This window comes from Eschscholzia californica, unplaced genomic scaffold (genome assembly GCF_041429995.1).
Source record: "Eschscholzia californica isolate CP2 unplaced genomic scaffold, dmEscCali1.0.p SCAF_5, whole genome shotgun sequence".
NCBI lineage: Eukaryota > Viridiplantae > Streptophyta > Magnoliopsida > Ranunculales > Papaveraceae > Eschscholzia > Eschscholzia californica.
The window spans coordinates 46568725-46592047 of record NW_028238472.1 but is presented as its reverse complement, the minus strand read 5'-3'; the positions used below and the strand labels follow the sequence as shown (position 1 = coordinate 46592047).

Genomic DNA, 23323 nt, shown 5'->3' with positions numbered 1-23323 from the left:
AAGAAAACGATTCAAAGTTGAGAGATCTGGTTTCTATTGCCCATAAGAAAAAAAGATCAAGATGGGCCTAGCTAATTGGAAATAGATCATCCAAACTGGACGGTTCATGGTCGGCAGACCGAATAACCGAACGGGAAATTTGTTTTCACGTCACACTCACATTTCGCTTGAGGGAGCGGCTAATAGCACCCGTTAAAATTGTTGTTAGCACCATCAATCTCTTTTAACCCCAAACATCTATTGGCACCCGGGCACTGATCGACCCGTCCGAAACTTAACTCAAGAATTCAGATCGAATTGGTCCGAGAGGTTTCAGACGGGTAAGTCCGAGCCCTTGCTTTGAGTTTCAGACTGGTTAGTCCGGGACTTTGCTTAAGGTCTAGGATTGACCAGTCAGGCTGGTCTGAACCAGTTGGTGAGTAAGGTTTCCAGGAGTATTTTTAATGGTGATTTTAGATCAACGTTCTTTATCTCTCTAACTCCGACTTTAATCATAGATAAAGTTGGTTTGAAATCAAAGTTCTTCTCATAATTGTTCTACTCTCTTTCTTTCTCTAAAACAAGGTTATTTATCTCCCTAACTCCTAATTGTTGATTGACGATGACGGTTCAATAAAAAAGTTATTTCTATGATAAAGTGTTGATGATGATTTGAAGAAGGAGAAGAGATGAAGAAGAAGAAAGAACAGGAGGGTGGACTAGGTGCCTCCCTGACCGGGGACTAACAACAATTTTAGCGAGTGCTATTAGCCGTCCCTTCGCTTGATTTGGTGAACACTCACCACTTGGTCAATAAGAATCAAACTAATAAGAAAACTAAATTTCTCTGCCACTTTCAATACCTAAAGATTTTTCCTCATTTGTTTCCTCCATAGACCACGATCTACACCACTGCTGTAAGTTTTTTGGTCTGAACAATCTCGAAATAACACTTTTATCTTCATCCAATATCATCTTCTATGTTGTAGTTTTGTATTAGTGTGTTTCAATGAAAGACAAAAAAAAGAAGCACCCACTAAAAAAAATACAGAAATATTCATTTATCTTCATTTCAAGTGTTTTTCAATGAAAGTGGTGCATTAGTTGGAAAAAAAATTCAAGAAGGTAACTCATTGAATGCACCAATTTGATAGGTGCATAGAATAATTACGGCTTGTTTTTTATAAAAAATTCAAATCATATATGTTACCGTTTTTTTCGAATATCCCTAGACACTTAGATTTCTTCTATGGATGCTTGAAAATCGTGAGACTGTATTAATCGAGTACGTCATGAATAGTAACTTTAGACATTATTTTAATTTTTGTCCGAAGAATGAGTATCAACGTCCAAATTTCGATGTTTTATGCATTATCTGATTTAATTCAACAGTGACGGTTATCGTCTTACCGACTGAAACCCGAAAGTTACCCTTATATGATATTGCTCTTAAATTTTCATTATTTTTTTTTTATTTTTGTTTCGAGGAAAACTTAAATTTTCATTAGTAGGATGAGTCCGGACGACCAGACATATAAATCAGACATATCTTTTCGATTTAGTTCAAATGACTTCGGTAATCATCTAAAGACAAAAAGTTTGTACTCCATAAAATCTTGTTCTTTCCACTAAGGGTCGCTCTTAAAATTCTCCTGCCTTTAATCTTACGTGTGCCCATATCGACTTTAATTCTTCGGCAGGAAAAAATAAAAGGAAAGGGTCGACGGCTGAGAGAAGAAGACATGGAAATGATTTGTAAATTCTCTCATCTCCGATCTCCATAACGCTCAAAATGCTTCAGAAATTCAATTATCAACCAATTCATAGGAAACCCAATTCTGGGTTTTCATTTCAATCACAAAGAAACATTCAAATCCAGAGTTTCAGACCTCAAATGGCAACTTAATCACCTCAAAAACCTACTGAACTTCTTCCTTAGTTGTTACAGCAGGTTGGTTTCTACTTTCTAGGTATAAATTAATAATAAGAAAACAATCTATATTTCCAGAGATAGTTGGTGTAGTCATGAAAAAATGCACTTGGTGTTGGGTTTTCTGCCCTAAGATTGGAGTTCCTTTAAAGGTTCTCTCTCTATCTTTATCTCTCTTTAGTTATTTATATCTGTTTGATTTTACTTTCATGTTACATATTTTGCATTCTCTTGCTTTTGATATGGGTAGAACTCAAATTGATGAATTAGTTTGTGTAAGCTTAAGTTAGTCCATGAATTCGTCAATGAACTGAAATTGTGTTCATTTGAGCCTAACTATCTAGAGCTCCAACCATATACTACACCAATTTGCTTTTCGGATAAATACTTTACTTGCTATGGTTATGGTTATGCTGTGGGGGTGAATCCATAAGCTAATATTTGCATCATTTTCCAATTGTCTTCTAAATTGATAATAATATTATAGGGTAACCTGGCTAGTTATGTTATATCATCATAGCTTCCTCGTTGTGAACAAAGTTATAATATGCGTTAGCCCAGATCGAGTTTCTACTCCAATGGAATATGAACCCTTTTACTTCTTCCTCCTTGTTGCATAATAGGGATTCGACTCGTTAAAGATCTTATCGTTCCTATGTTCCCAAAGGCACCAATTGATTGCAAAGGGAATCAGGTTCCAAATCTCCTTTCCTGGAGTCTTCAAATTTTGCCACTGATTAATAGCTTGATAAATAGGCCTTGGGAGGCTCCAACTGATGTTGAAGGCGACGATTAGCCAAATTTTGGTAGTATAAGATTTTAATTTCGCTATCTTATGAGTTAAATTTAATTTCGCTATCTTATGAGTTAAATTAAATTAAAAAAAATTTAATCTAACCTCTCCGGATAAAACCTCTTGTCATTCAAATTGTTCATTTAATCCTAAAAAGCAATTAGTATGGACAAAACTGTGGCTGAAACAATAGGTTGCATGTATTGGAAACATGTAATTTTCAAATCTTTGAATTCCTTGATATGCGATTTACTAAATCTTACCCATACATATTCATAGTTTCAGTTAGCTTTGTATGAGTTCAAAACTCCCAATTAGACAATTCTAATAAGTTATTGCTTTAACTTATATACAAATTTCAATATCTCAAATATCTATCTTATGTTGATTAGGTCGTGATTCTATCATTAAATGTTCTTGTTAAGTAGATCATTTCTGATTAATTGTAATAAATCAAATAACAAGTCATATAACCATTTCCCATATCGAATAACTAAGTTTGTCATTAAATTTAAAGCTTAATTCTGTCAATTAGGCTCTAATAGTTATCAACTTAATTGAAAGATTCTTCCTAATTAATTCTAAATTACTGAAGGCATTTAATGGGTGATAATGAAATCCGGTATAATTTTTCAAGGCACATATTAGCCAATTAAACTTCTTATTTGAACTTAGAAATATTGGGCCAACACCCGGTAGCCCAGTTGGCAGTGCATTTTCTCTGCAATGCGGAGGTCTGAGGTTCGATCTCATGGAAGTGAAAATCCATGATTTATTAAACATGGGTATAAATAAAGTAGTTAGATAGGCTTTAGGTCAGTAGTCTGTAATGATTATCAAATATTGGAATCAGGATAAATCTTAGATGAATGATGAATCGGATATTTATTGTTTAAAAGTGGAAAAGTTTTTATTGTTTAACATGTGTGGTATAAGGTAAGGAGAATCAAATTTAATGGGTCAATGATTTCCCATCTATTAATAAATTTCTAAAGTTTAGGCGCAAATATGAGGTCTTCTTGAGTAATAGTGAAGTCTTCAAAGTTCAAATCATACAGATCAACTCTCTCCCCTCTAACCAAATCAGAAAGCTAGGGTTTCAAGTTTGTCTCAAGGTGCGATCTTTGTTATTTGTTTGTCTCATATCATGTATCTCCTAGTCCTATTCAATTTGTATCTTATTTATGATCTTCATCTTTGTTTCTAATTAATCCAAGCTGAGATTTCTTCTTTTCATTTGTTTATGTTAGATTTTTGAGATTTCTTATGTGAAAGTTAGCTTTTTCGAAAATTCATGTCCACTTTCTAGGATTTTTACTCTATCTCTGATCGAGATTTAGATTACCGGCTTGAGTTTTTGCTATTTATTTTGTCAATAATTTATCATTACTGGGTAGCTATGCAGAGAGAAGAAGATTCTCCCCAAATTTTATTTGTAAGGTTACCTTCTTCGTTCTTCCCTCTTACTACTTGTTTCTTGTTGCTCCGAGGAGATCCATAAACTTCCACTGATAGAGCAGTAGTTATCTCTGGTCATGCTTAAAGGCCTGACGCACCTTTAGTGTTATATTTTTATAAATAGACATATACTACTATACTAGTGCGGATCAATGGAGCAGGGACCTTCTGCATAGAGGAGTAGAGATCCAATTTAAAATCTCTTCTTTGATTTGTTTTCTAATTTCATCATTCCCATAAAAGAAAAGAATGTCTAGCCCTATTTATCTCTAGTCAAGATAAAGAAAAGTAATTTGCATTTCTATTTACCCATTTTTATCACTACTAAATAATAAATTGTATTTTTTTTCGAGAAATCGACTACGATCTACGTTAGTCGTTACAAGGAATTGATACATCATTCAGGTGTGATAAGCACGATAACCGCCTAAGTTAAACCAATGATTAAAGAGGGCCAAAGCCCGACAACAAAGAGCCTAAAGCCCGACAAACATCTACTTTATTAAAAGTTAGAATGTTAGAACATAAGTGATCGAATTCCCCTCCTCGTGAAGGGTTCAATATCCACCCTTTACATTTTTTTTTCTCTTGTTTTTCTAAATTCTGGCTCACTAACAGAGCAGGGGGTAACTCCTATGTTAAAGAATTTCCCCGCTTCTAGTTTTCAGAAGATCTAACCTTTCCATTTCTAAAAGAACACCGCTCCTTTCGCTTTTAGAAAGAAGTCCTATGTAAAATTCTACCCTGTTCATTCAAAGAATTCTACCTCTAGTTTTAGTGGTAGATGGAGCAACTCCCCTGTATTAAGAAAATAGATGGCGTCGATAGAAAAAAATTCCATGGTTTCTGTTTTTTATACAAACACTGGAGTTTGGAAATTTTAAATAGACTTCCAACTGATGTCCATGAACAGGACAGGCCTAAAGGCCAGCTCTTTTACCTTTATCCCTCTCTTTCTTTCCTTGTTTTTCATTTTTCGAGAATGTCCACTGATGGAGGGCAATGGTGCAGAGAGTTCCTGCTCACATGAACAATGGCCCAAGTTGAAATCTCTTCAGTTTTGTTTTCGGTTTGATTTTAGAAATTTCATGTCCTTAGGATTTCACCCGAACCTAGATCCGAAGCAAAGACGGAGGGCCGGATTTATCTCCGGAAGCAAAATCTGAGCTGTTTTATTGTAAAGGACATATATGTAGACGTGTGTGCTTGTTATCCGCTTTATCTCTTATCAATTAAGCAAACCAACTGAAATTTCTATTTATCCCATTTTGTCACTAGTAGCTGATAAATTTATGTTACTGCAGTAGAATGTTAAGTTTTCAGTAATTCTTTTGAAATGTTAAATTTACTTCACTTTTTCTGTTTTAAGCGCCTTTATCAGTACCAATAATGAACTTAAGGTGTTTGGTTTCAAATATATATATTTGTTGATTTAATCGATTAATTTATGATGTAAAATCTAAATCAAATTGCTGTATTATATTATGTGAGATATGAAATACATTAAAGCTATCCTACTCTGCTCCACCCAACTAATAGACTCTTCTGCTCGGTCTCGTTCTTTGCCCTCGATAACTTTCGGTTAAGGATAGTGACACGTCATCATTTTTTGTGTTAAAGAAGGTTTGAAATTTTATTTTTATCTGAAAGTTGGTAACCCAGTTAAATACTAATTTCTTATTAAAATTTGACCGTAGATGGTGAGGAAGAAGCAGCTGACACCTAAAAGGTACATTGCTCTGTCCTCGGAAGGTAAGATACACTTAATTTGGATTGAACAGCAAACTCGACCAGGAAATTCTTAACTGGCTAATGCTGCACTTCCGGTCAGGATCAATTTGACCAAATCTAATATATTGTTAAAATTTGATTAGAGACGGCAAAGGAGAAACAGCTGATGCCTACAAAGAAGCACAAAGGTCCGCCCTCTCAAGGTAAGATACGTCTAACTTGGATTGAACAGCAAATTTGTCAGGAAATGCTAAACAGGTTAAATCTGCACTTGAAATGAAAAAACAGTTTGAGCAAGTCCTTATCTATTATTAAATTTTTATCAGAGAATGTGTGGGGAAAGCAGCTAACACCTAGCGAGAAGCACAATGGTCCGCCCTCGCAAGGTAGGATACGCTTATCTTGGATTAAACAGAAAATTCGATCAGGAAATACTGAACTGGCTAGAGCTGCACTTGCAGAGACAAATGCAGGGCAGGGTCAATCTGAGCCAAACCAGGAGAAAGGTTACACTTCTTTCTGTGTTCTATATCTTTGTCATCTCTCATTTACAAATATCCTTCTGTAGAAGATCCTGTTAGTAGTTTCCTAGTACTCCAATTCATCCCTGCTTCTTGTCTTTAATCAAGAACCAGAATGATGTACAAAATGTAGTGTATCTTGCTATGCTTGTAGTTCATCCAGTGGAGGAGCCAAAGGATGCTGAAAAAGGGAGTAGTCTCCCATCTGAAAATGCGGATTGAAGTATGCGATAAGTTGCAAGAACAGAAGGACCGGGATGGAGGTGAATACTGCTTCTTATCTTATGCGAATTCCTTGTCTTGTTCATTTTATTTGACTTGGTAATTTTTCGGGCATTCGTAGTCTTAAATTTTTTTCTTGACGATTAAGAACTCATTTCGTGAGAATCGTGAGTTTCGTGTAGCTAGTAATAATGGAGATGTAAGATAATAGAACAAGTTACGTATTTACTTTGGCAATGCTATGAAATCTAAGAAAGACCCGAAACGTTATTATGATTCGAGGGGTGTTGATTGCATATGTGTTTTTTTTATAAACTTGTTGACAGAATCTTCGGACTTCGGCATTGGGTTACTTCATAAAAAATTAGATAAACAAAACCAAAATAAAACATTACAAACAAAATAGGATTCTTTCATCTGTTTAGGGTTGGTACTTGGTAGTTGGGTCATGCATGATTGAGAATCGCTATGGTGGTTTGTTACTACAATTAAATGTTAAATTGTATGCTTAGATCGAATAAAATATTGCAGTTTTTATTATTCGCATGATTCTTTAATCCTTTTCTCTTTTAAGTATTGACATATTTTTCTCTTATGCAGTATGAAATATAACTTGGAGGTTATTCAGCTAGGAGAAGGGTATGGTGAGTACATCATGTTTCATCATATTCAGCAGGAACTATATTCTCATTTATGAAGCTGAAGTTGGTCTGCTAATAAAGTTCGTTTTGACATTGCTACTTGATTTATACTTCCTACCTGCTGCTCTTGCATTCTTTTCGTAACTTCTCAGATTGCATATGAAACCATATTTTAGTAATGCTACAGTTTATATATTTGACTGGGATTAAATTTGCTTGTGGCATGCTCAGTTGTGTTCTTTTCTTAATAATGATTACATGGTAACCTAAAGGGTGCATGAACGTGTGCACACATATGCCCCACAAGTAAGCTCATAGCTGCCGCATGATAAGCCACATCTTTTTGTAGTTTCATTTTACTATGTTTATATTCTTATCCTGGTCCCTGATGAGATCTCTATAGGAGCTTCCACCTATAAACTACATATGTGAACCTGTTTAAACTAGTTACTATGTGTGTGATATAACACGCTGATTAATACCAGTTTTGGTGTCCTTGATTTTGGCTACGTAGGCCCACAAGACTAGTTCCACATGCTACAAGGTTTTTCCTTGGCAAGGGCTTGCAGTAGACCACCCACTCAAAAGGCATAACCTATATATAACACAATGTGTTATGATACAACATAGATCTAGAAGGTCTTTCTAAACGTGGGCCTAAGTGTCGTGCACATGGAACTTACTTTTCACATTATTGTGCCTTTGAAAACACTCGAATTTTGCATTGTCCGTTATGTATAAGTGAAGTTGTTATATTCAAACCTTATTAGTCATTAAACCAATGTTTATGTGGTTTAAATAAACCAGAACTGTAGTCTCTTTCCTACATTTATTCTAGGACTATTTTCCTAGAACATATACACTTTCAGTAGAACATATAGGATAGATACACTTAATCAAAACATTTCATAAAACTTAAACTTTAACTAGTTGACTAAAATTCTTCTAGTTTACCACTCAATGAGTTTGGCTATAGGTTTACAACACTTAAGTTTTAGAGTATTAGGTTGTTAACTACTCGAGGGATATTGCAAGAAATTCACTGCATTGTACGCTGGGGGTAAAGTATCTGATAATTTTGATCTTCTATTTCAAAATCCCATACTACCTCCAATAAATAAACAATAGCAAGCTAAACCAACTAATATTAATTGGAGAGAGAGATTAAAAGCCAATAAAATATCATAGTAGCTTTTGGTAAAAAAGTATATTACAACCACGCTACCTTATGTCATGGAAAGTGCAATTTTATAAACTCAATGTAACTTTTATTTTGGAGAGAAGTGAAAAAAGAGAGGAAAGCTAACAAAGAAAAGAATGAGAGAGAGTTTACATTACCGGATCTGTGTGATGAGACGGTAATGTGTAAACGTATTGAAGGAGAAAGAAGATGGGATGATATACATCAGAGTCTTATTTGTTCTTCCTAGATATATGGAATTATGGATATTTTTGTCCAATATGTTATTAACACCAAAGAAAGTAAAATATTTTGCAAGTAAACCTAGTGAAGGAAGATACCTAATGTATCATTTCATTTAAGAAGGAAGTTATCGGTGTTGAGAAAAGATAGAAAATAAAATTCATGTATCTCTTAAAGTAACTTTATATAGTTTTGCTATCTCGCTTTGCGGGAACATGATAAAACTACGGAAGTTAACGTTGTAGGCTTAGACGCTTAACTAAGTTGGCCCTTTAGACTTTGTGATTCTTCGGAAATGAGTCTTATAAAATATCTTTCGTTTAGAAAGTCTAAATTCCTTACTTTCCATGTTTCTCGACATGAAAAGAAACAATAATGCTTCCTCACCTTCTACCAAAGAACTACTAATTCCGCACAAGCATAACTTGTCCCGACCAAGTAATTTATTTACTATTACACCAATTTGCAAGGCTCACATAAAATGGTCAGAGGATTTAAAGGTTGATCTTTAGGAAGGTCCATGTGTTATTTACGCCAGTCTGAGAAAAGTCATATTTTTCAAAAGACTTACATAAGTATCTAATATTAAGGGATTCCATTTGTAAAATGAGGATTGACAAATGAGCTTGAACCAATATATAAAGGATTAAATGTTTTGACATTGGGACCTTATTTGATGGTGGCCTAAATAATGAACTCATTCTCACAAAAAGATTGTATGGTGGATCATCCCTATGTTGACAGTAGTATCAAATACTCCATCCCCCTACGTACCTTATAATGGATTCACATACCATTTTTGGGTGCGTCCGCGATCCAATACTCCAAATTTGGCTTGTTTGAAATCTTTAGCCTTAAACTTAATTAACCAATTCTGTTGTGAAAATGTATTAGCTTTCCTAGTCGAGTAGTTAGCTACATGATTGTTTAGATAACTAGCTAAGATTTTAAGTTTTATGGAGGAAGAATATCTTAGAGTATGTGTATCTATTCTAGATGCATCTTAAAGGGTATATGTTATCCAAGAAATAATCCAAAACATATCGTCGTTTCGTACGAACGATATGTATTCCTAAAATGTGACATTGTCATGGTAGCGTATCGGGCACCCTTATTCATACCACGTGCCGGGGCGATCCGCTTTCCAGGTAACATTGAACGGTACACAAAGGAAGATTTTTAGGACTTTGTGGGCAACAAATTGAAGATAGAAAACAAAGAAGAATTTGAAGTAGCTATCAATGTTCAAATTTGACATATTGGAGGAAAACGACAAAAGTTAAGAATTTATGCTTAGGCAAGGATCTCTTAGATTCCCTGATTGAACTTTCAAGCTGGTCTGAAGTCTGCACTTAGTATTGCCATGCTTTGGTGCAAAGGATAACACGACTCGTTTGGATATTTTGCACTGAGAATTATGTAACTTTTTTCGTATTCTAGATATTGCTAAGTTTGGATGAATATATTTATTTACAAGGTTTTACTATTGATGAATGACTTTCTCGTCAGACTTTGGTATTAAAGGAATCTATAAATCCTCGAAAGCTTCCACTATGAGCCAGTTACGTGTATCATAAATGGATTTGACGGTGAACAGGTTGAGCAAAATGTACAGCCAAGAATTATGAGGCCATAAATCTAGGACGGCATATTGTTGTCATGCCAAATTTATGCATATAGATTCTGACATTGACATACACTACTATTTATCTTAGCCTTCTAAATTATTGTATTATGAAACACTCTGTGCTTCATTTATGATCTCGCTAACCATCCTTCACATAACATTTTTTGGCAGAACAGGCAGATTTAGATGTTCACGGCGTTGTTTGGACTACGAGTGCTATGTGAGTATACACCACCTCTCTTTTTCTATGAAGTTGTTCTGAAACGTCAAACCTTCAATCATTATCTCGAAGTGAGATGTTTATCTTGATTTATATGAACTGTCTGTTCTTCGCACTGCAGGTATTTCTTAAAGTTAGTCGACAGTAAAACCATCTGGCGGTGTCTGTATATGTTAATGCGGATCTATCCTTCTATATAAGATGAGCTAATTCAAGTAACACTTTTCTATTTCTCGTCACATTCTTATTGAAAATTGAATGTTTAATCCCGCTCTTCGTTCAGTAAAACTGAAATTGAACGTTGGGGATATTAATCATCCACAAAGATTGGAATTTACCATGTTTGATTACCATGATTTACTCATTCATGTCTATATATTCATTTTTTTAATTTCCTTATCTAGTGAGGTATTCGGTTAATGCTACTTCATGGTTCACTTATTGAAGATGGAATTAGAGCTTCACCTTATACGTCCATGAGCTCTACATCAAGGTAATGTTTGCTTGGAAGGTATATTTTTTCTCATTAATTTCAGAAACTTATTAAATATTACGGAAGTGAGAATTGTAGAATGTGAAAAACTGCTAATCATGGATGAGAGAGATGAAGTAAACTTACTTTTCCTATTCTAAACGCTCTAGACCTTTAGAAGGTTTAGAGCTTATAGGTTCAATGATGCGAGACTTTCCCCCTACTTGCATAGTAGAATTTGAGCTTGTATAAGGATTTGACAGCATAGAAATTCACCGAAATGCAGATCTAAGTTGTGAAATCGGTTACCTCTTTTCTGCTAGTTCCAACCCAAAATTGCACAGAACAGGATAACTGGCACAAACTTTAGGATGAAAGTGTGATTTATATAACAATGTCTAATTTCGAAAGTCTCTACCAACTCAACTCAAAATTTTACGTTTGTTCAATCGAATTTTAGTTATCAAATTTATAGTTATGTTACATTTTGTCAATACGTTTTCTTTTCAATGATTTTGATTGTAACATGGGTTTGTATTAGTATGATTCTTGTTCCATTTGGAAATGAAACTAGTTGACGCCTTTTGGTGGGTTTTCAAAACAAACTGACTCTGTTTAGGCATGAAATTGATTTGGATTCAACTGGGAGAAGAGACAAATGCTATAAAATTGGCATGATTGGACACACTTATTTGTGTCTGTCTTCTATCTTGTATGATGAAATATCAATCTCTTGTCTCGCTTTTGCTTTTTGGGTTAAGCAGCATTATTATCTATAGGTGTGTGGAAACTATGCAGAAAACTGGGTCTGAGTTATGGGGCGAGCCTGGTTCTATAAAAATTCTTCCTCGACATAATCTACTGAGGAAAGAAAAAGCAAGGAAGGCAGGAAATGGTTCCTCCACTTCATTCAACCCCTCAGATCAGACATTTTCGTTGGAGAAATGTGTTAAATTGCAGATTCTTCAAAATCCCTCTATTCTAGCATGGGGCTCGCGTTAAATCACCACATTGCCAAAGTCGGAGCCCTTGAAAAAAGATTTGTAGTGAACAAATTACATTCTTCGGTAAAGATGAATGTTTTGCTTGGGATGCGTATTGGCAGACTTCGCAAGTTAGTTTTTCCAATGATTTTTAGTTCGAAAGTACTCTCTTGAATAAAAATATTCAAAATACTTAATCTCTTGTTCAAACTTTTGTTATATTTTTGTGTTATAGTTTTAGTAACTCTTAGAACATCTATGTTTGTTTTTGTGAGAATATATGGAGTGTTTAGACAAGTAAAATAAAGATACTTTCCTGTGATTGATGCCATCAACAACACTAGTGAACTCCTACCTCTTAAGCAAACTGACCAGCCAAAACAATGGGGAAGGTATGTAGGCACAATGGTTTCTACCTGCCAACACCATCAATTGCAATGGTCCGTATAAGTGGACCAAGTCATATTTTTTTTGAATTGTTAGCGCGCCTCGAACCCTTGACCTCTAAAGTGAAAGACTAAACCTCTTACCACACCAACCAAGGGTTGTTGGCAAGTGAACCAAGGCATTTGTTAAGCAAACTTCTCACCCAATGGCCGGCGGCACACTTTTGGGCGATTGATCCCTCTGAGAAGGAAAGTTTAATGGAAGAAGATAACATCGTTCGAGGATTCAGACTTGAGGGTTTCTCAAAGTAACATTTTATAGGTAGCTGGGAAAGATGGAGATGGTGGTGAAGATCTCAGAGTAATAACATTAGAAGATACTATCCCACCGAGTCCTTCTAACCCCTTTCCAACTCATTTGGAAACCACTTTCTTACCCAAATCTGAAGACTGATGTATTCTTTTCGGACATCTGATAAACACACAGTTGTTGGTATAATCGTTCATGACCAATTTTATCAAAATTAATGAACAGAGTGTGGAGTACTCTTGCTGGTTTGCTTGTGGCCCTAGAAGGTCCATTTTTTTTTAGATTATACTGGAATCAGATTCTTCCTAGTTGGAGCTCTCAGGTGACTTTGCAAGAGATCCAAAAGCTCCCAGTCAGTTTGAAGTCTTGTTTTTTCATTTTATTACTAAAGGGTTCATATTGATGGTAGATTTTTTTTGAAGTAATTTTGATGGTAGATTTCTTAGCTTGAAAACTCAACTGCCCGAGCAACACACAATCTAGTTGAAGTTTATCAATCCCTCCTTTTCTTGCTTCTTTCTCCAAGAACACTTGTAATTACCTATGTTTCTTAGCTCGAAGCCTCGAACTGCCCAAGAAAAAAGCGACGGAAAGTGTAACGGGAAACAGGCACGCCGTGGGCATGGCAAAAGTCTATACCTCTTTAACTTCCCCTTGCCTCCTATCCGAGTGGCTTCTTAAACATGTGCTTTGTTACTAGCCGACACGACACTTAGGGGAACTCTCGAAACATGCCTGCAAGTGGGAACACGATTCCGTTTTTGCTAAAGACAATCCTATCAAAATTCATTCAGAGAACCTCAAAATTGATCAACAGGAACAAAGAAGAAAAGAAAGAATAACAATTTGAATTAAGTTACACAAACTAATTTAGGTTTAAGATCTGAAAATCGTGAACTGTTTTACATAATGTTCTTAACAAATATAATCATTAAATACTGCACAACCGAAAAAAGGAAACTAACTTCGACGCCCTCCTAAATAACATCGACATTAATACTTTGAGAAGTAAATAACAGACAATAACAGAAGGATCGAAAACAAAAACACCTCCTATGTTCTTCCCTCATTACATTCCCTTGATCTATAAGATAACTTAGCAACTCAGAACCCTGATGTGAAGATTTGATATCTTATTATATACACAAGGGAGAGCAGAAAAATGTGTGAGAGAGAGAGAGATGAGGGGGTTACCTCGAAGAAAACTGGATTTAGAATAACTAGCAGTTGATACCACATTGTTTGGCTTTAGCAATAGCTTTTGTAGTATCAGAGGTGAAAGGATCGATACGAACCCACAAGAGAGAGAAAATGGAGGCGAGGAGAAGTGACCACACAATGACGATAGTTGGAGTACGATTCTGTCGACCTAACAAACCCTTCAAGAAAGGATAGAGATGGACTATGACCCATATCGCGAAAAATAGCTTTCCAAATAGAGGTCCCCACGATTGGTATCCGCTATTCACGGCATATGAAACACCAGCAACTATACCTACCAAGTTCACAATCAGAACAGTGGTTGGAGGAATGAGAAGTGCAGTCCATTTGAAAAGGTAAAGTTCAGCGAAATCTCCTTCGTCATCGGTTGCCTTCGATGTGACAGTGAAGTTGGTATCAATACCGGCAAGAACTTTCAAGAGACCTTGGAAGACAGCAAATAGATGGGCTGAAGTACCACCAATGACCCAAAACTGTTCATTTCTCCACCAGTCATCAATTCCTACTCCACTCCATCGGAGCTCGAGGATTCCAGTAACAGCAATGGAAAGAAAGAGCAAAATAAACCAGATACCAGCGTAGTTACTTATCTGCAAAAAAAAAAACATTGATAGATATTAACCCGAGCATATGCATGCATAATCAAAAACTGCTCCAGAATCACATTGTATGTGCATTTTTCCGAGGGTGTCTTTTGTGCAGAGTAGAGTATCTTGAAGATGTTAAATTTGTGGTCGTCCAACTCAAGACCAAGTGGTAATTAGTGGAGAGGACCTAGATATTATATTCTTGGTTACCGTACTACCCTTTCTGTGTAGGATTATTCTCACATGCCCCCTCACGTGTAGTGTTTTTTGAGCCTAACACGTGTTGTTTTTTCTTTTTTGACGTGGAGCACATGTGGCCATTGGGCCTATCACGTACGGGCCTAGCTCTGATACCATGTTAAATTCTGATCATCCAACTCAAAACCAACTATCCATGAATGGAGAGGACCTAGATGTTATATTCTTGGTTACTAGAAACTCACATAAGATTCATATGCGTGTGTGTTGTAGCGTGTTTATGTCTGTGATTATATTTGATTGCGTGTGAATAGTCCCACCCACATGACGGCGGGGGTGAAGTCTCATGACCAAAATTACAATATCTAGGACATTCATTGCCACTTGGTTTTGAGTTAGATGTCTATAAACTGAATAGCTTCAGAGCTAGACCAACACATGATAAGCCCAACGAGCACACATGCTTCGTGTCACCCAACAAAATACACGTGATAGGCTCAAAGAACACCACATGTGAGGGACTGTGTAAGAATAATCCCAAATGTACCAAGGAAAGTTTCATGACCAACAATATAATATCTAGGACCTCTCCACTGGACCACTCATTACCAATTGGTTTTTGAGGTGGTTGTTCACAAAATAAATAATATTATATATATATATATATATATATATATATATATATATATATATTATGGTTATAAGATGTATAACAATGAAGTTTTGCTGACCTGAGGGATGATAAACTTTCCGGTAAGTAGGCAAATTGCTGGAAGGATACAGTAAGCAAGTAGTGGAAGTGAAGTGAGAGGGTAGACAATTGTGTTTATGTATGCAAGTCTCTCTAACAGTTTCAATCTTCCACTATATCCATACCATATGGGGCAATGCCTGCTCAATAGGATTTCAACAGAACCCAAAGCCCACCGAAGAACTTGATTCAAACGATCAGAAAGATTGATAGGAGCAGATCCCTTAAAGGCAGGACGAGGGGGCACACAATAAACAGAAATCCATCCTCGAGCATGCATCTTAAATCCAGTCAAAATATCTTCAGTCACAGAACCATAAATCCAGCCAATCTGATTAAGTTAAGAAAAGGAACCCAGTTAGAATATGTTTAAAAACATATGGTTTTGTAATAGAATAGACATATTACGGTTATTGCTACTTTAACTTACTTCTTTTCCCCATTCGGACTTGTCCTCATAACCACAACTAATGACATGAATGGCTTCTTTTAGCAGAGAAGCCGGGTTTGTAGATTGGGGAATTCCTCCTTGCTCCATGAAGGTTGATGAAATAAACACGGGGGATTGACCAAATCTCTTTTCCAAGCTCTTCTGGGACATAAGTAGTGATTTTTCATCATCATAACCTGAAGAAGACGGAACGAATATATTAGCTTCCACAGATGGATTTTCACAGAGAATAATAACAACAATGACAATCACATGACACCCATGTACATGAGTATGTTTGTACACATATCTATCTATCATGAAGAAACCGTGAAGGTTGTATTGTTAGGTATCAGTTTCTCCATGAAGAAAACTATTTAACACGGATCATGTGGATCAATCAGGAATTGTATGCAGGTGCAGTGAACTGGACACTAAAGTTTGTGATTTGGTGGGTGCAATTGGCAGTAAAAAAAGCAATCAATAAGAAGATAAAAAAGAAATTGTTTGCTAATAAATCGACAAACCCCACCTTCAACCCCTTCTTCAATGTCTTCCATGTTGAAGATCGGAACAGTAGATTCAGTTCGTTTCATCGCTCGCTTCTTATCAATGTACTTCTTATTCTTCTTCTTTCTTGATCCACCACAACAACTCTTGATAATAATGTTTGGCTCCAAGTCAGCTTCACTTAAGACTGGATCATAACCATATAAAGCTTGCCTATTGAAACAGCATCCTGTTCCCACATAAACTGGACCCTGGATGCCATCCAACCCTTTCAAGTTAATCTGCAAAAGGCAGAAAAAGTTAGTCGGAGAAGTTTTTACTGTTCCTATAGTTGTTATTTTTCCAGTTAAAACTAGTGTCAACTTACATCGAAGAAGACAATGTTGCGATTAGCATATCGATCGTGAAGATCAATGCCGTCAAATCTTTGAGGAAACTGAACATAACAGGTTCTCTTTCCATATGCAGGGTCCATCATGAAACACATGGCTTCTCTCACAGCTTTGCTGTTATTGAAGTAGTGATCACAATCAACGTTGAGAAGATAGGCACCATTTGTCAGAACAGCTGACACTCGAATCTGGTTAACAGCACGCAAAAAAGCTATGCCATGTTAGGGGACAGCTTAAGGAAAACGACTTAGAAACTTCTGCTTATTCATCATGTAAACCTGGGAAACAACCTATTTTTTAGAAGTGTAAACAAGAAAAAAGCTTGAAAGAAGTCGTACCAAAGCATTCATTGCACCGGCTTTTTTGTGATGTTGGAAGCCTGGTCGCTTCTCACGAGAAACATAAACAAGTCGGGGAAGCTCATTTCCATCAGTATCAAGCCCTCCACTATGTCCTAAGAACACCTGCATTATCAAACAACGATTACTGAGATGAATAGCAACAAAAATAGTAAACGGTGAAAGGTTGTAAACTTGTTTATCAATGTCAGAGATTTGGACGAGTGATGATACCTGAATCATGCCAGGGTGATCCCTAGGGTTATTTCCAGGCCAAGGAGTTCCATCCTGCATTGTCCAACCTTCTTCAGGCATCTTTTGTGCCTTGGCAACAAGAGCATTGATTCGCACCTTAAATTCTTCATATTCTCTCTGAAACAGGAGGAGATCATCTTGTTAGTAAACTGGATACGATTACATGGCAAACTCCTTAATGGCTTAATCTAGTTCTCGAGTTCAGAAAAGCAGTTTGTATACATAGTATATGACAAATCTCAGCTGCTCTGGAACTGGCAACTACTCTATCCAAACCGTATTCTAGTCCCACACTTTTTTTCATTTTTTTTTTTGGAAACTACACTTCATTTTTTTTTTCATTAATCAATGTATAGCTTCCCACTTACCTTCATTGCTCTTCGCTCTTTCACGAAAGAAGGTTGTATCTTATCCTTCAAGTAATCTATCTTCTGGGCGAAATAAAACTCAGGAGCTCTAGGTTCAATGTTATGTTTCTTGCAGAATGGCACCCACTTCCTTGCAAATTCAGAGGTCTCGGAGAGGGCTTCAAAGGTTAGCATTGCTGAACCATCATCTGACACGTAGCAAGAGATTTTCTCAACGGGGTAATCTACAGCAAGAATGGACAACACAGTGTTTGCTGTCACTAGAGGAGGCTCTTTGAGAGGATCCACTGTACTAACGAAGATATCCACTGGAGCTAACTGTGAAGGTTCCCCTTCTCGATCATATCTGTCAAATTAAAACATGTATCACAAATTTTTACTACCCAAGTAACCAAAAAACATAAATCTAAGAAGGTAAATTTTAACCAAGAAATGTTTCTTTCTCCTAGAGTCTTACTTTGACTCAGAAGTTCATGTGACATTCTCCTTACCACACATTCTCATCAGTTGTTCTTTTAAAGATCTCAATAATTCAAAATCGGAGTTACAAGATGTGTTATCAATGCATTGTGTAAGACACTGAGTAAAACTTCAACTGATTGTAGCACTTTAAATTGACTAACCTCAAAGCAAGTCTGTCAAGGTAAGTCTCCCGGTTGATGGGGCACCATTTTGGAAACTGATCCAAAAGCCAAGACAAGGCAAACCAGATCTCACAAATCACTGATGTTAACCACAACGGGTAGGCATCATTAACAGGATGAGTGACACGGTATTGCAAGAAAAAACCCAAGATAATGAGTCGGAGTATGATCACAATTCGGTAAGGTGTTATCAGAGAAGATTCAAGAGGCACAATTTTACTCAAAGGTTGGCGAGCGTCATCGGCCCTGCAGCAGACAATAATGAATGTTGTTATTTCATTAAGCATTTGATACAATTGAAATTTTTGAAAGTGAAGAAGATATTAAAGAAATCAATATCAAAATATGCACCACTTGGTAAAACTTTTACGTTTTGATCTTGGATAAGCCAGTAGACTACTTACATTTGTACAACTTCTCCATTTGAACCAGTTCCTTCCATGTCTGACTTTCCATCGGTGTATCTACTTGTCATTTGCATCATGTTTTTCTCTTGCTTGAGTTTCCACCCCTCGACTCTTTCTTTCCAGTCAACATTTCCAAGTCCATATGAGTTTAAGTCCTTTGAAGGGTCCACTATTCTCACTGGGACTGTTAAGACATGATAGAGCATTTAAATTAATTGGTACCGACCATGTAGAGGAGACCTCTACCAAAACAGACAGAAGTTCTGCAATACCTGGTTGGCTAGGATCTATATAAGGAAGAGAGTGGCCACGTTTTTCACCAGATCCCAGTGGACCGGATTGTGTGGTTCGAACAGATTGGTTGTCAGGTATACTCTCAGGCATTTCCCCAGAAACCTGATGAAGAAAAATGGGTAAGACAAATCAAAACATTAGCTGACACCATCCAGAAACTGATCAAGCAAACCCATTCCTTGATATTTTAGGATCTTTCAAGTTGATGTTTTCACATCCAGACAATGACATTCAATTTAAATCAGGTTGCCTATAAGTTTATGTCCGACCCTCAGAATTAGCATTACCAATGAAGAATGAAACTTTAGCTAAACTACCAAAGGTGCACTGGAGAAGCTAAAACGTGAACTCGAAACCTGTCCTTGAGAACTTACAAATTAGTTTAAACAAATGAAAAGTGAAGCAACTTTTATTTTCCATTTTCAGTCAGTTAGGTATGAAATGAAAAAAAAAACTTGGAGGATAACAAACATTGGGATGACAGAATGTGGCTTTGACCATGACTGAGAGTGGGACTTGAATAGAACATTCAATTCAAAAGAAGCAATGTACTTGCTCATCAATTACTGTCGACCTAATTTGGTTTTTTAGAAACTTAAATTTAGAAGTTCAAATACGAAATTGGGGTTAGACGAGAGATTCTTTCCGTAGTTGTATATGCTGCATACTCGAAAAGAAAGTTCAAAGGACGAGCATACATCACGAAAGTTCAACACAAATTAGAGACTATCTGAAATTCAGAACTACAAATTTGCAAGAGCTTGAAAAAATTAGTAAAAGGCTAAGAAAGGATATTAGTGGTTCAAACAAAAAAAGATAAAGAGGCAAGGGGCACGGGGCTTCTGGAAATGAATGCATGTGAAGGCTAGTTCTTCAAGAACATGTAGTGATGAAGGAAGAAAAAACTAATGTCCGTCAGTACCTCATAAGACAAGGACATTCCCTTGAAACAACAATCATGACTTAAAGAAGATAACAATGAAACGGCAGATCAAAATTAAGAATCGGCTGATGAGTATTTGATTGACCTACCGGCATCCCATTGGTAAGAAGTGGAATTGGCTGTTGAGGTTCATGTCTGGAGGATGAAGACAAGTCGACATCTTCTCCTTGCCAGTGTCGCCTTGTCTTGGCATTGCCATGTGAGTAGTTGAATTCATTCTCAAGGTCATCAATATCATCCTCTTCATCATCTCCATCTACCCTAGGACTCCCTGGAATTTTGCAACGTTATTATTCCGATAAATATAAAGACTAAATAGAACAGGCTAATAACCAAATCAATAATCCTATTTATATTCAAAATTCAATCAAACGCATCTAAGGAAAAAAATCTTAAAAGCTAACCTTTGTGTCTTTTGTACCTAGTCTTGCACTGAGGACAAGACTGGTTCCCATCTTTCCTCTCGTACTCGTAACAAGGGCGACAAACTGGGAAGGCACACTCATTACAAGCAACAAAGACATCACCTTTCTCTGTCAGCCCAACTGTATCTCCACAGATCTGACATACCTGGCTCAAATTTTTCAGCGACTTTGACTGCATTATTCATCAAAAGAAACATATCAGAATTTGGAGAACTAAGACTAACAGAATGTCTTGATGTTCATATGCCAATCGTATAATGTATATAGTATTACAATCCTTCACATGTTAAGAGAACTAAAAGCAATTCCAAAATCTAAGGAATCCAACAAGGAAGTCTAATTCAACCAGATCTCAAGTTCCTTAGAAATACTAATCTCGGGTAAGCATTATAATGAATCAACATACTCACTTACGTGGACATTAAATTGCATAACCCCACACTCTCAGGCAACCAAAACCCCAAACTAAAAATGTAAAATCTCCAATTTTAGTCAAGAAACTTGAAATTGGGATGAAGTCTAAAACTTAAGAACCCCAATAAGTACAATAACTAACCCATCTAAAATTGCAAGAATCTGAAAGCATTCTAATTCAAGCAGACAGAAACCAGATTTAGGCACTTGCACTACTACTAACAGTCACAAATCAAATACAGATAACCAACAGTCCAATAACCTAAGAATCTAAGCTCAGTTACACAAAGTTTGAATCTTTCACTGAAAATGATAACCAGAAGCTCAGTTCTCACACTATCACAATCAAATCTAGAAATCCCAATAAAAAATGAAACAAATTTTAATAATTAAACTAGAAAATTTACGTTTCTAAATAGATCTCAGTTGCTAACAACGAATTTGGGGATACCCATACTAAAAACCTACAAATCTAATCGATCTATCCCATCTACGATCCATTTTACTGAAGGAAAAAAAAACCCAATTTTGAGTATTAAGAGTCAAACGATCGGATCTAATAGAAAATTGTCATGCAAAGTGAACAAAGAAAAAAAACAAATCTTGTCATTTAAAAGGAATGGGAATTGGAATTTGATTAGGAAGAAAAACAAACCCCAACTTCTCCTTCGTGTCGAATCATGACAAATTCGTTTCTTTTATGAGAACCAGCAACCATTCCGGCATTTGCTTCCATAGCTTCAAATAGATAGAGAGAGAAAAAGAGACAAGTGAAAGTTAGTTCCTAGATTGAGTTCTCTCACTCACAGTGAGAAGTAATTGACTCTCAGATCCCTCAAACTGAAGGGAAAATTATGGCCGCTGCCTCAGATTTTTTGTTCATCTCTCTCTCTCTCTACTTTTTTGTTTCTCTCTCTAAACTGAGTTCAAGTGTTCTTATTAGTTCATGGGCATTACCGGATCAACCAGTGACTTTGGTCCCACTCAACCCCCAGTTTATAGCTGGCTTGGCTTAGCTTAGCTTGGCTATTGTCTCTATGGCTATAAAAATGAGTAGTTATACTCTAGCAGTAGGGGTGGGAAACAGACGGAACTGGCAGTTCACGATCACTTTTTTTTTGTTGTTGAACTAAGCAGTTCACGATCACTTGCTCTTCCGATCCAAGGGACCATGTGGAGCGAACAAATTCTCTATGTCCATTGTGGCATCCGGTTAAATCGACAGACACTTGAAAATAACAAGCTATAAAGATAATAGATATTTTGTTATCGAAATTATTTGTTCTCTACTTATGCAAGTAACTTCTATTATGACAAATAAACTAAAGAAATTACTTCCCATTAGTTGATTGATGGTTTTATACTATAAAATCATACTTCAATCGGATAAATCTTAAATACAAGCAACAAGGTCAAAGTGGGAATACTTCAACTAAGTCAGATAATGAGTCGTTTTAAAAACAATAATCTATTTGAATCACAGACAAATTTATGTTGTTCAAACAATGGCTTAAAGATATTATCAACAAAAACAGTGTCGAAAAATGTAAGATGTAATTTTAGATAAATTATTAAACAAGAAGATGGAAGGTTAAGTTTATCACTATTAGTTAATCTTTGTATAATAGTATCTACATCGTTTTAGTTAAATAAAAATAAAAACATTGATTATTCCATTTGAACGATTTAGAGATTTCTTAATCCTCTTTCTTAATTTACACATCCAGTTTACTGTTTTTTAGACGGTGAATGAAGTTTGAGCTTCTCACTTTTGTTCCAACTATTTTGTGAACACGTATTTTACGACATCTAAATCAGTACACTTTTGAAAAAAATAAATCATCACACTTTTGAAAAAAAAAAGTAGTAGACAAATAATATCTAAATGAACTTCCAAACAAACCCTAAATCAAGCTAACAGCTTAGGTTGGTAGTTTGAACCAAGCCATCTAGCTCAAACTAGATCAAGTTTGGATAATAAGAAAAATAAAATTTAAGATCCAAATTCAATTTAAAAATAGAAAAATTAGATTTAACATTATTGGAATAAAAATTAAAATTACAAAATTATCCTAAATAATATACTTGTTGCTGGGCACAGCCTGTGATACATCAACTATTACCGGTTATTGCCAGTAAAACAAGAAGGTTGCTTCTCTTGTCCAACACCAGCATAAATCTCCAATAGCTGTCACTTGTCGGTGGACTCTTTAGTTTGTGTCTTTTGTGTATCCAAAATTACCCTTCATATTCAATCTATTTACGAAAATATACTACCTTCCTTCATTGTGTGTACTAAAATAATGAGGTGACATTCTTCTCGAATACATTTTCAAAGTTCATTTTTTTTGACAGACCTTATAATTTGTAGGCATAAATGGAGTGTTATGTTTGTAAGTAGTTGGTATTTTCCTATTTAGTAAGTGAAGATGCATTTTTTTAACCTTGTA

General features: G+C 35.9%; 2 protein-coding genes across 10 annotated transcripts; one reads left to right on the top strand and one right to left on the bottom strand.

The window, feature by feature from the left end:
• The first annotated feature begins 1647 nt into the window (after positions 1-1647).
• On the top strand, positions 1648-12335 carry LOC147539806 (uncharacterized). 9 transcript variants are annotated; one of them, XM_086638797.1, is made up of 12 exons: positions 1667-1734; positions 1807-2061; positions 5858-5912; positions 6035-6094; positions 6218-6277; positions 6353-6397; positions 6567-6675; positions 7235-7278; positions 10502-10545; positions 10667-11038; positions 11637-11689; positions 11782-12195. In XM_086638797.1, the coding sequence occupies exons 2-7, from the start codon at positions 2005-2007 to the stop codon at positions 6632-6634; spliced, it is 345 nt and encodes a 114-aa protein (XP_086494923.1). In that variant the 5' UTR covers positions 1667-1734; positions 1807-2004; the 3' UTR covers positions 6635-6675; positions 7235-7278; positions 10502-10545; positions 10667-11038; positions 11637-11689; positions 11782-12195. The 9 variants fall into 9 exon arrangements, with proteins under 9 accessions (XP_086494928.1, XP_086494923.1, XP_086494926.1 ...); XM_086638800.1 differs by having other exon boundaries at positions 1709-2061; positions 10497-10545; positions 11797-12335; XM_086638802.1 differs by lacking the exon at positions 11637-11689 and having other exon boundaries at positions 1648-2061; positions 10497-10545; positions 11816-12335.
• A 1193-nt stretch (positions 12336-13528) lies between these two features.
• On the bottom strand, positions 13529-21778 carry LOC147539805 (putative cellulose synthase A catalytic subunit 1 [UDP-forming]). The gene is made up of 14 exons (XM_086638789.1): positions 21529-21778; positions 20439-20631; positions 20124-20305; positions 19070-19193; positions 18795-18981; positions 18370-18636; positions 17747-18092; positions 17358-17495; positions 17124-17249; positions 16761-16973; positions 16416-16674; positions 15884-16080; positions 15434-15784; positions 13529-14507 (listed from the first exon to the last, which is right to left on the bottom strand). Exons 1-14 carry the CDS (start codon positions 21607-21609, stop codon positions 13917-13919), a joined length of 3255 nt encoding a protein of 1084 aa, XP_086494915.1. The 5' UTR covers positions 21610-21778; the 3' UTR covers positions 13529-13916.
• Positions 21779-23323: the final 1545 nt, after the last annotated feature.

Bases quoted from the DNA above. Each gene is read 5' to 3' on its own strand.
- LOC147539806 (XM_086638802.1), top strand. From the start codon at position 2,005: ATGAAAAAATGCACTTGGTGTTGGGTTTTCTGCCCTAAGATTGGAGTT. The intron at 2,062-5,857 runs GTTCTCTCTCTA...ATTTGACCGTAG, and splicing joins AGATTGGAGTTCCTTTAAAG to ATGGTGAGGAAGAAGCAGCT. The intron at 6,095-6,217 runs GTAAGATACGTC...AATTTTTATCAG, and splicing joins CAAAGGTCCGCCCTCTCAAG to AGAATGTGTGGGGAAAGCAG.
- LOC147539805 (XM_086638789.1), bottom strand. From the start codon at position 21,609: ATGGAAGCAAATGCCGGAATGGTTGCTGGTTCTCATAAAAGAAACGAA. The intron at 20,632-21,528 runs GTTTGTTTTTCT...TGAATAATGCAG, and splicing joins GACACGAAGGAGAAGTTGGG to TCAAAGTCGCTGAAAAATTT. The intron at 14,508-15,433 runs GTCAGCAAAACT...TTTTTTTTGCAG, and splicing joins GAAAGTTTATCATCCCTCAG to ATAAGTAACTACGCTGGTAT.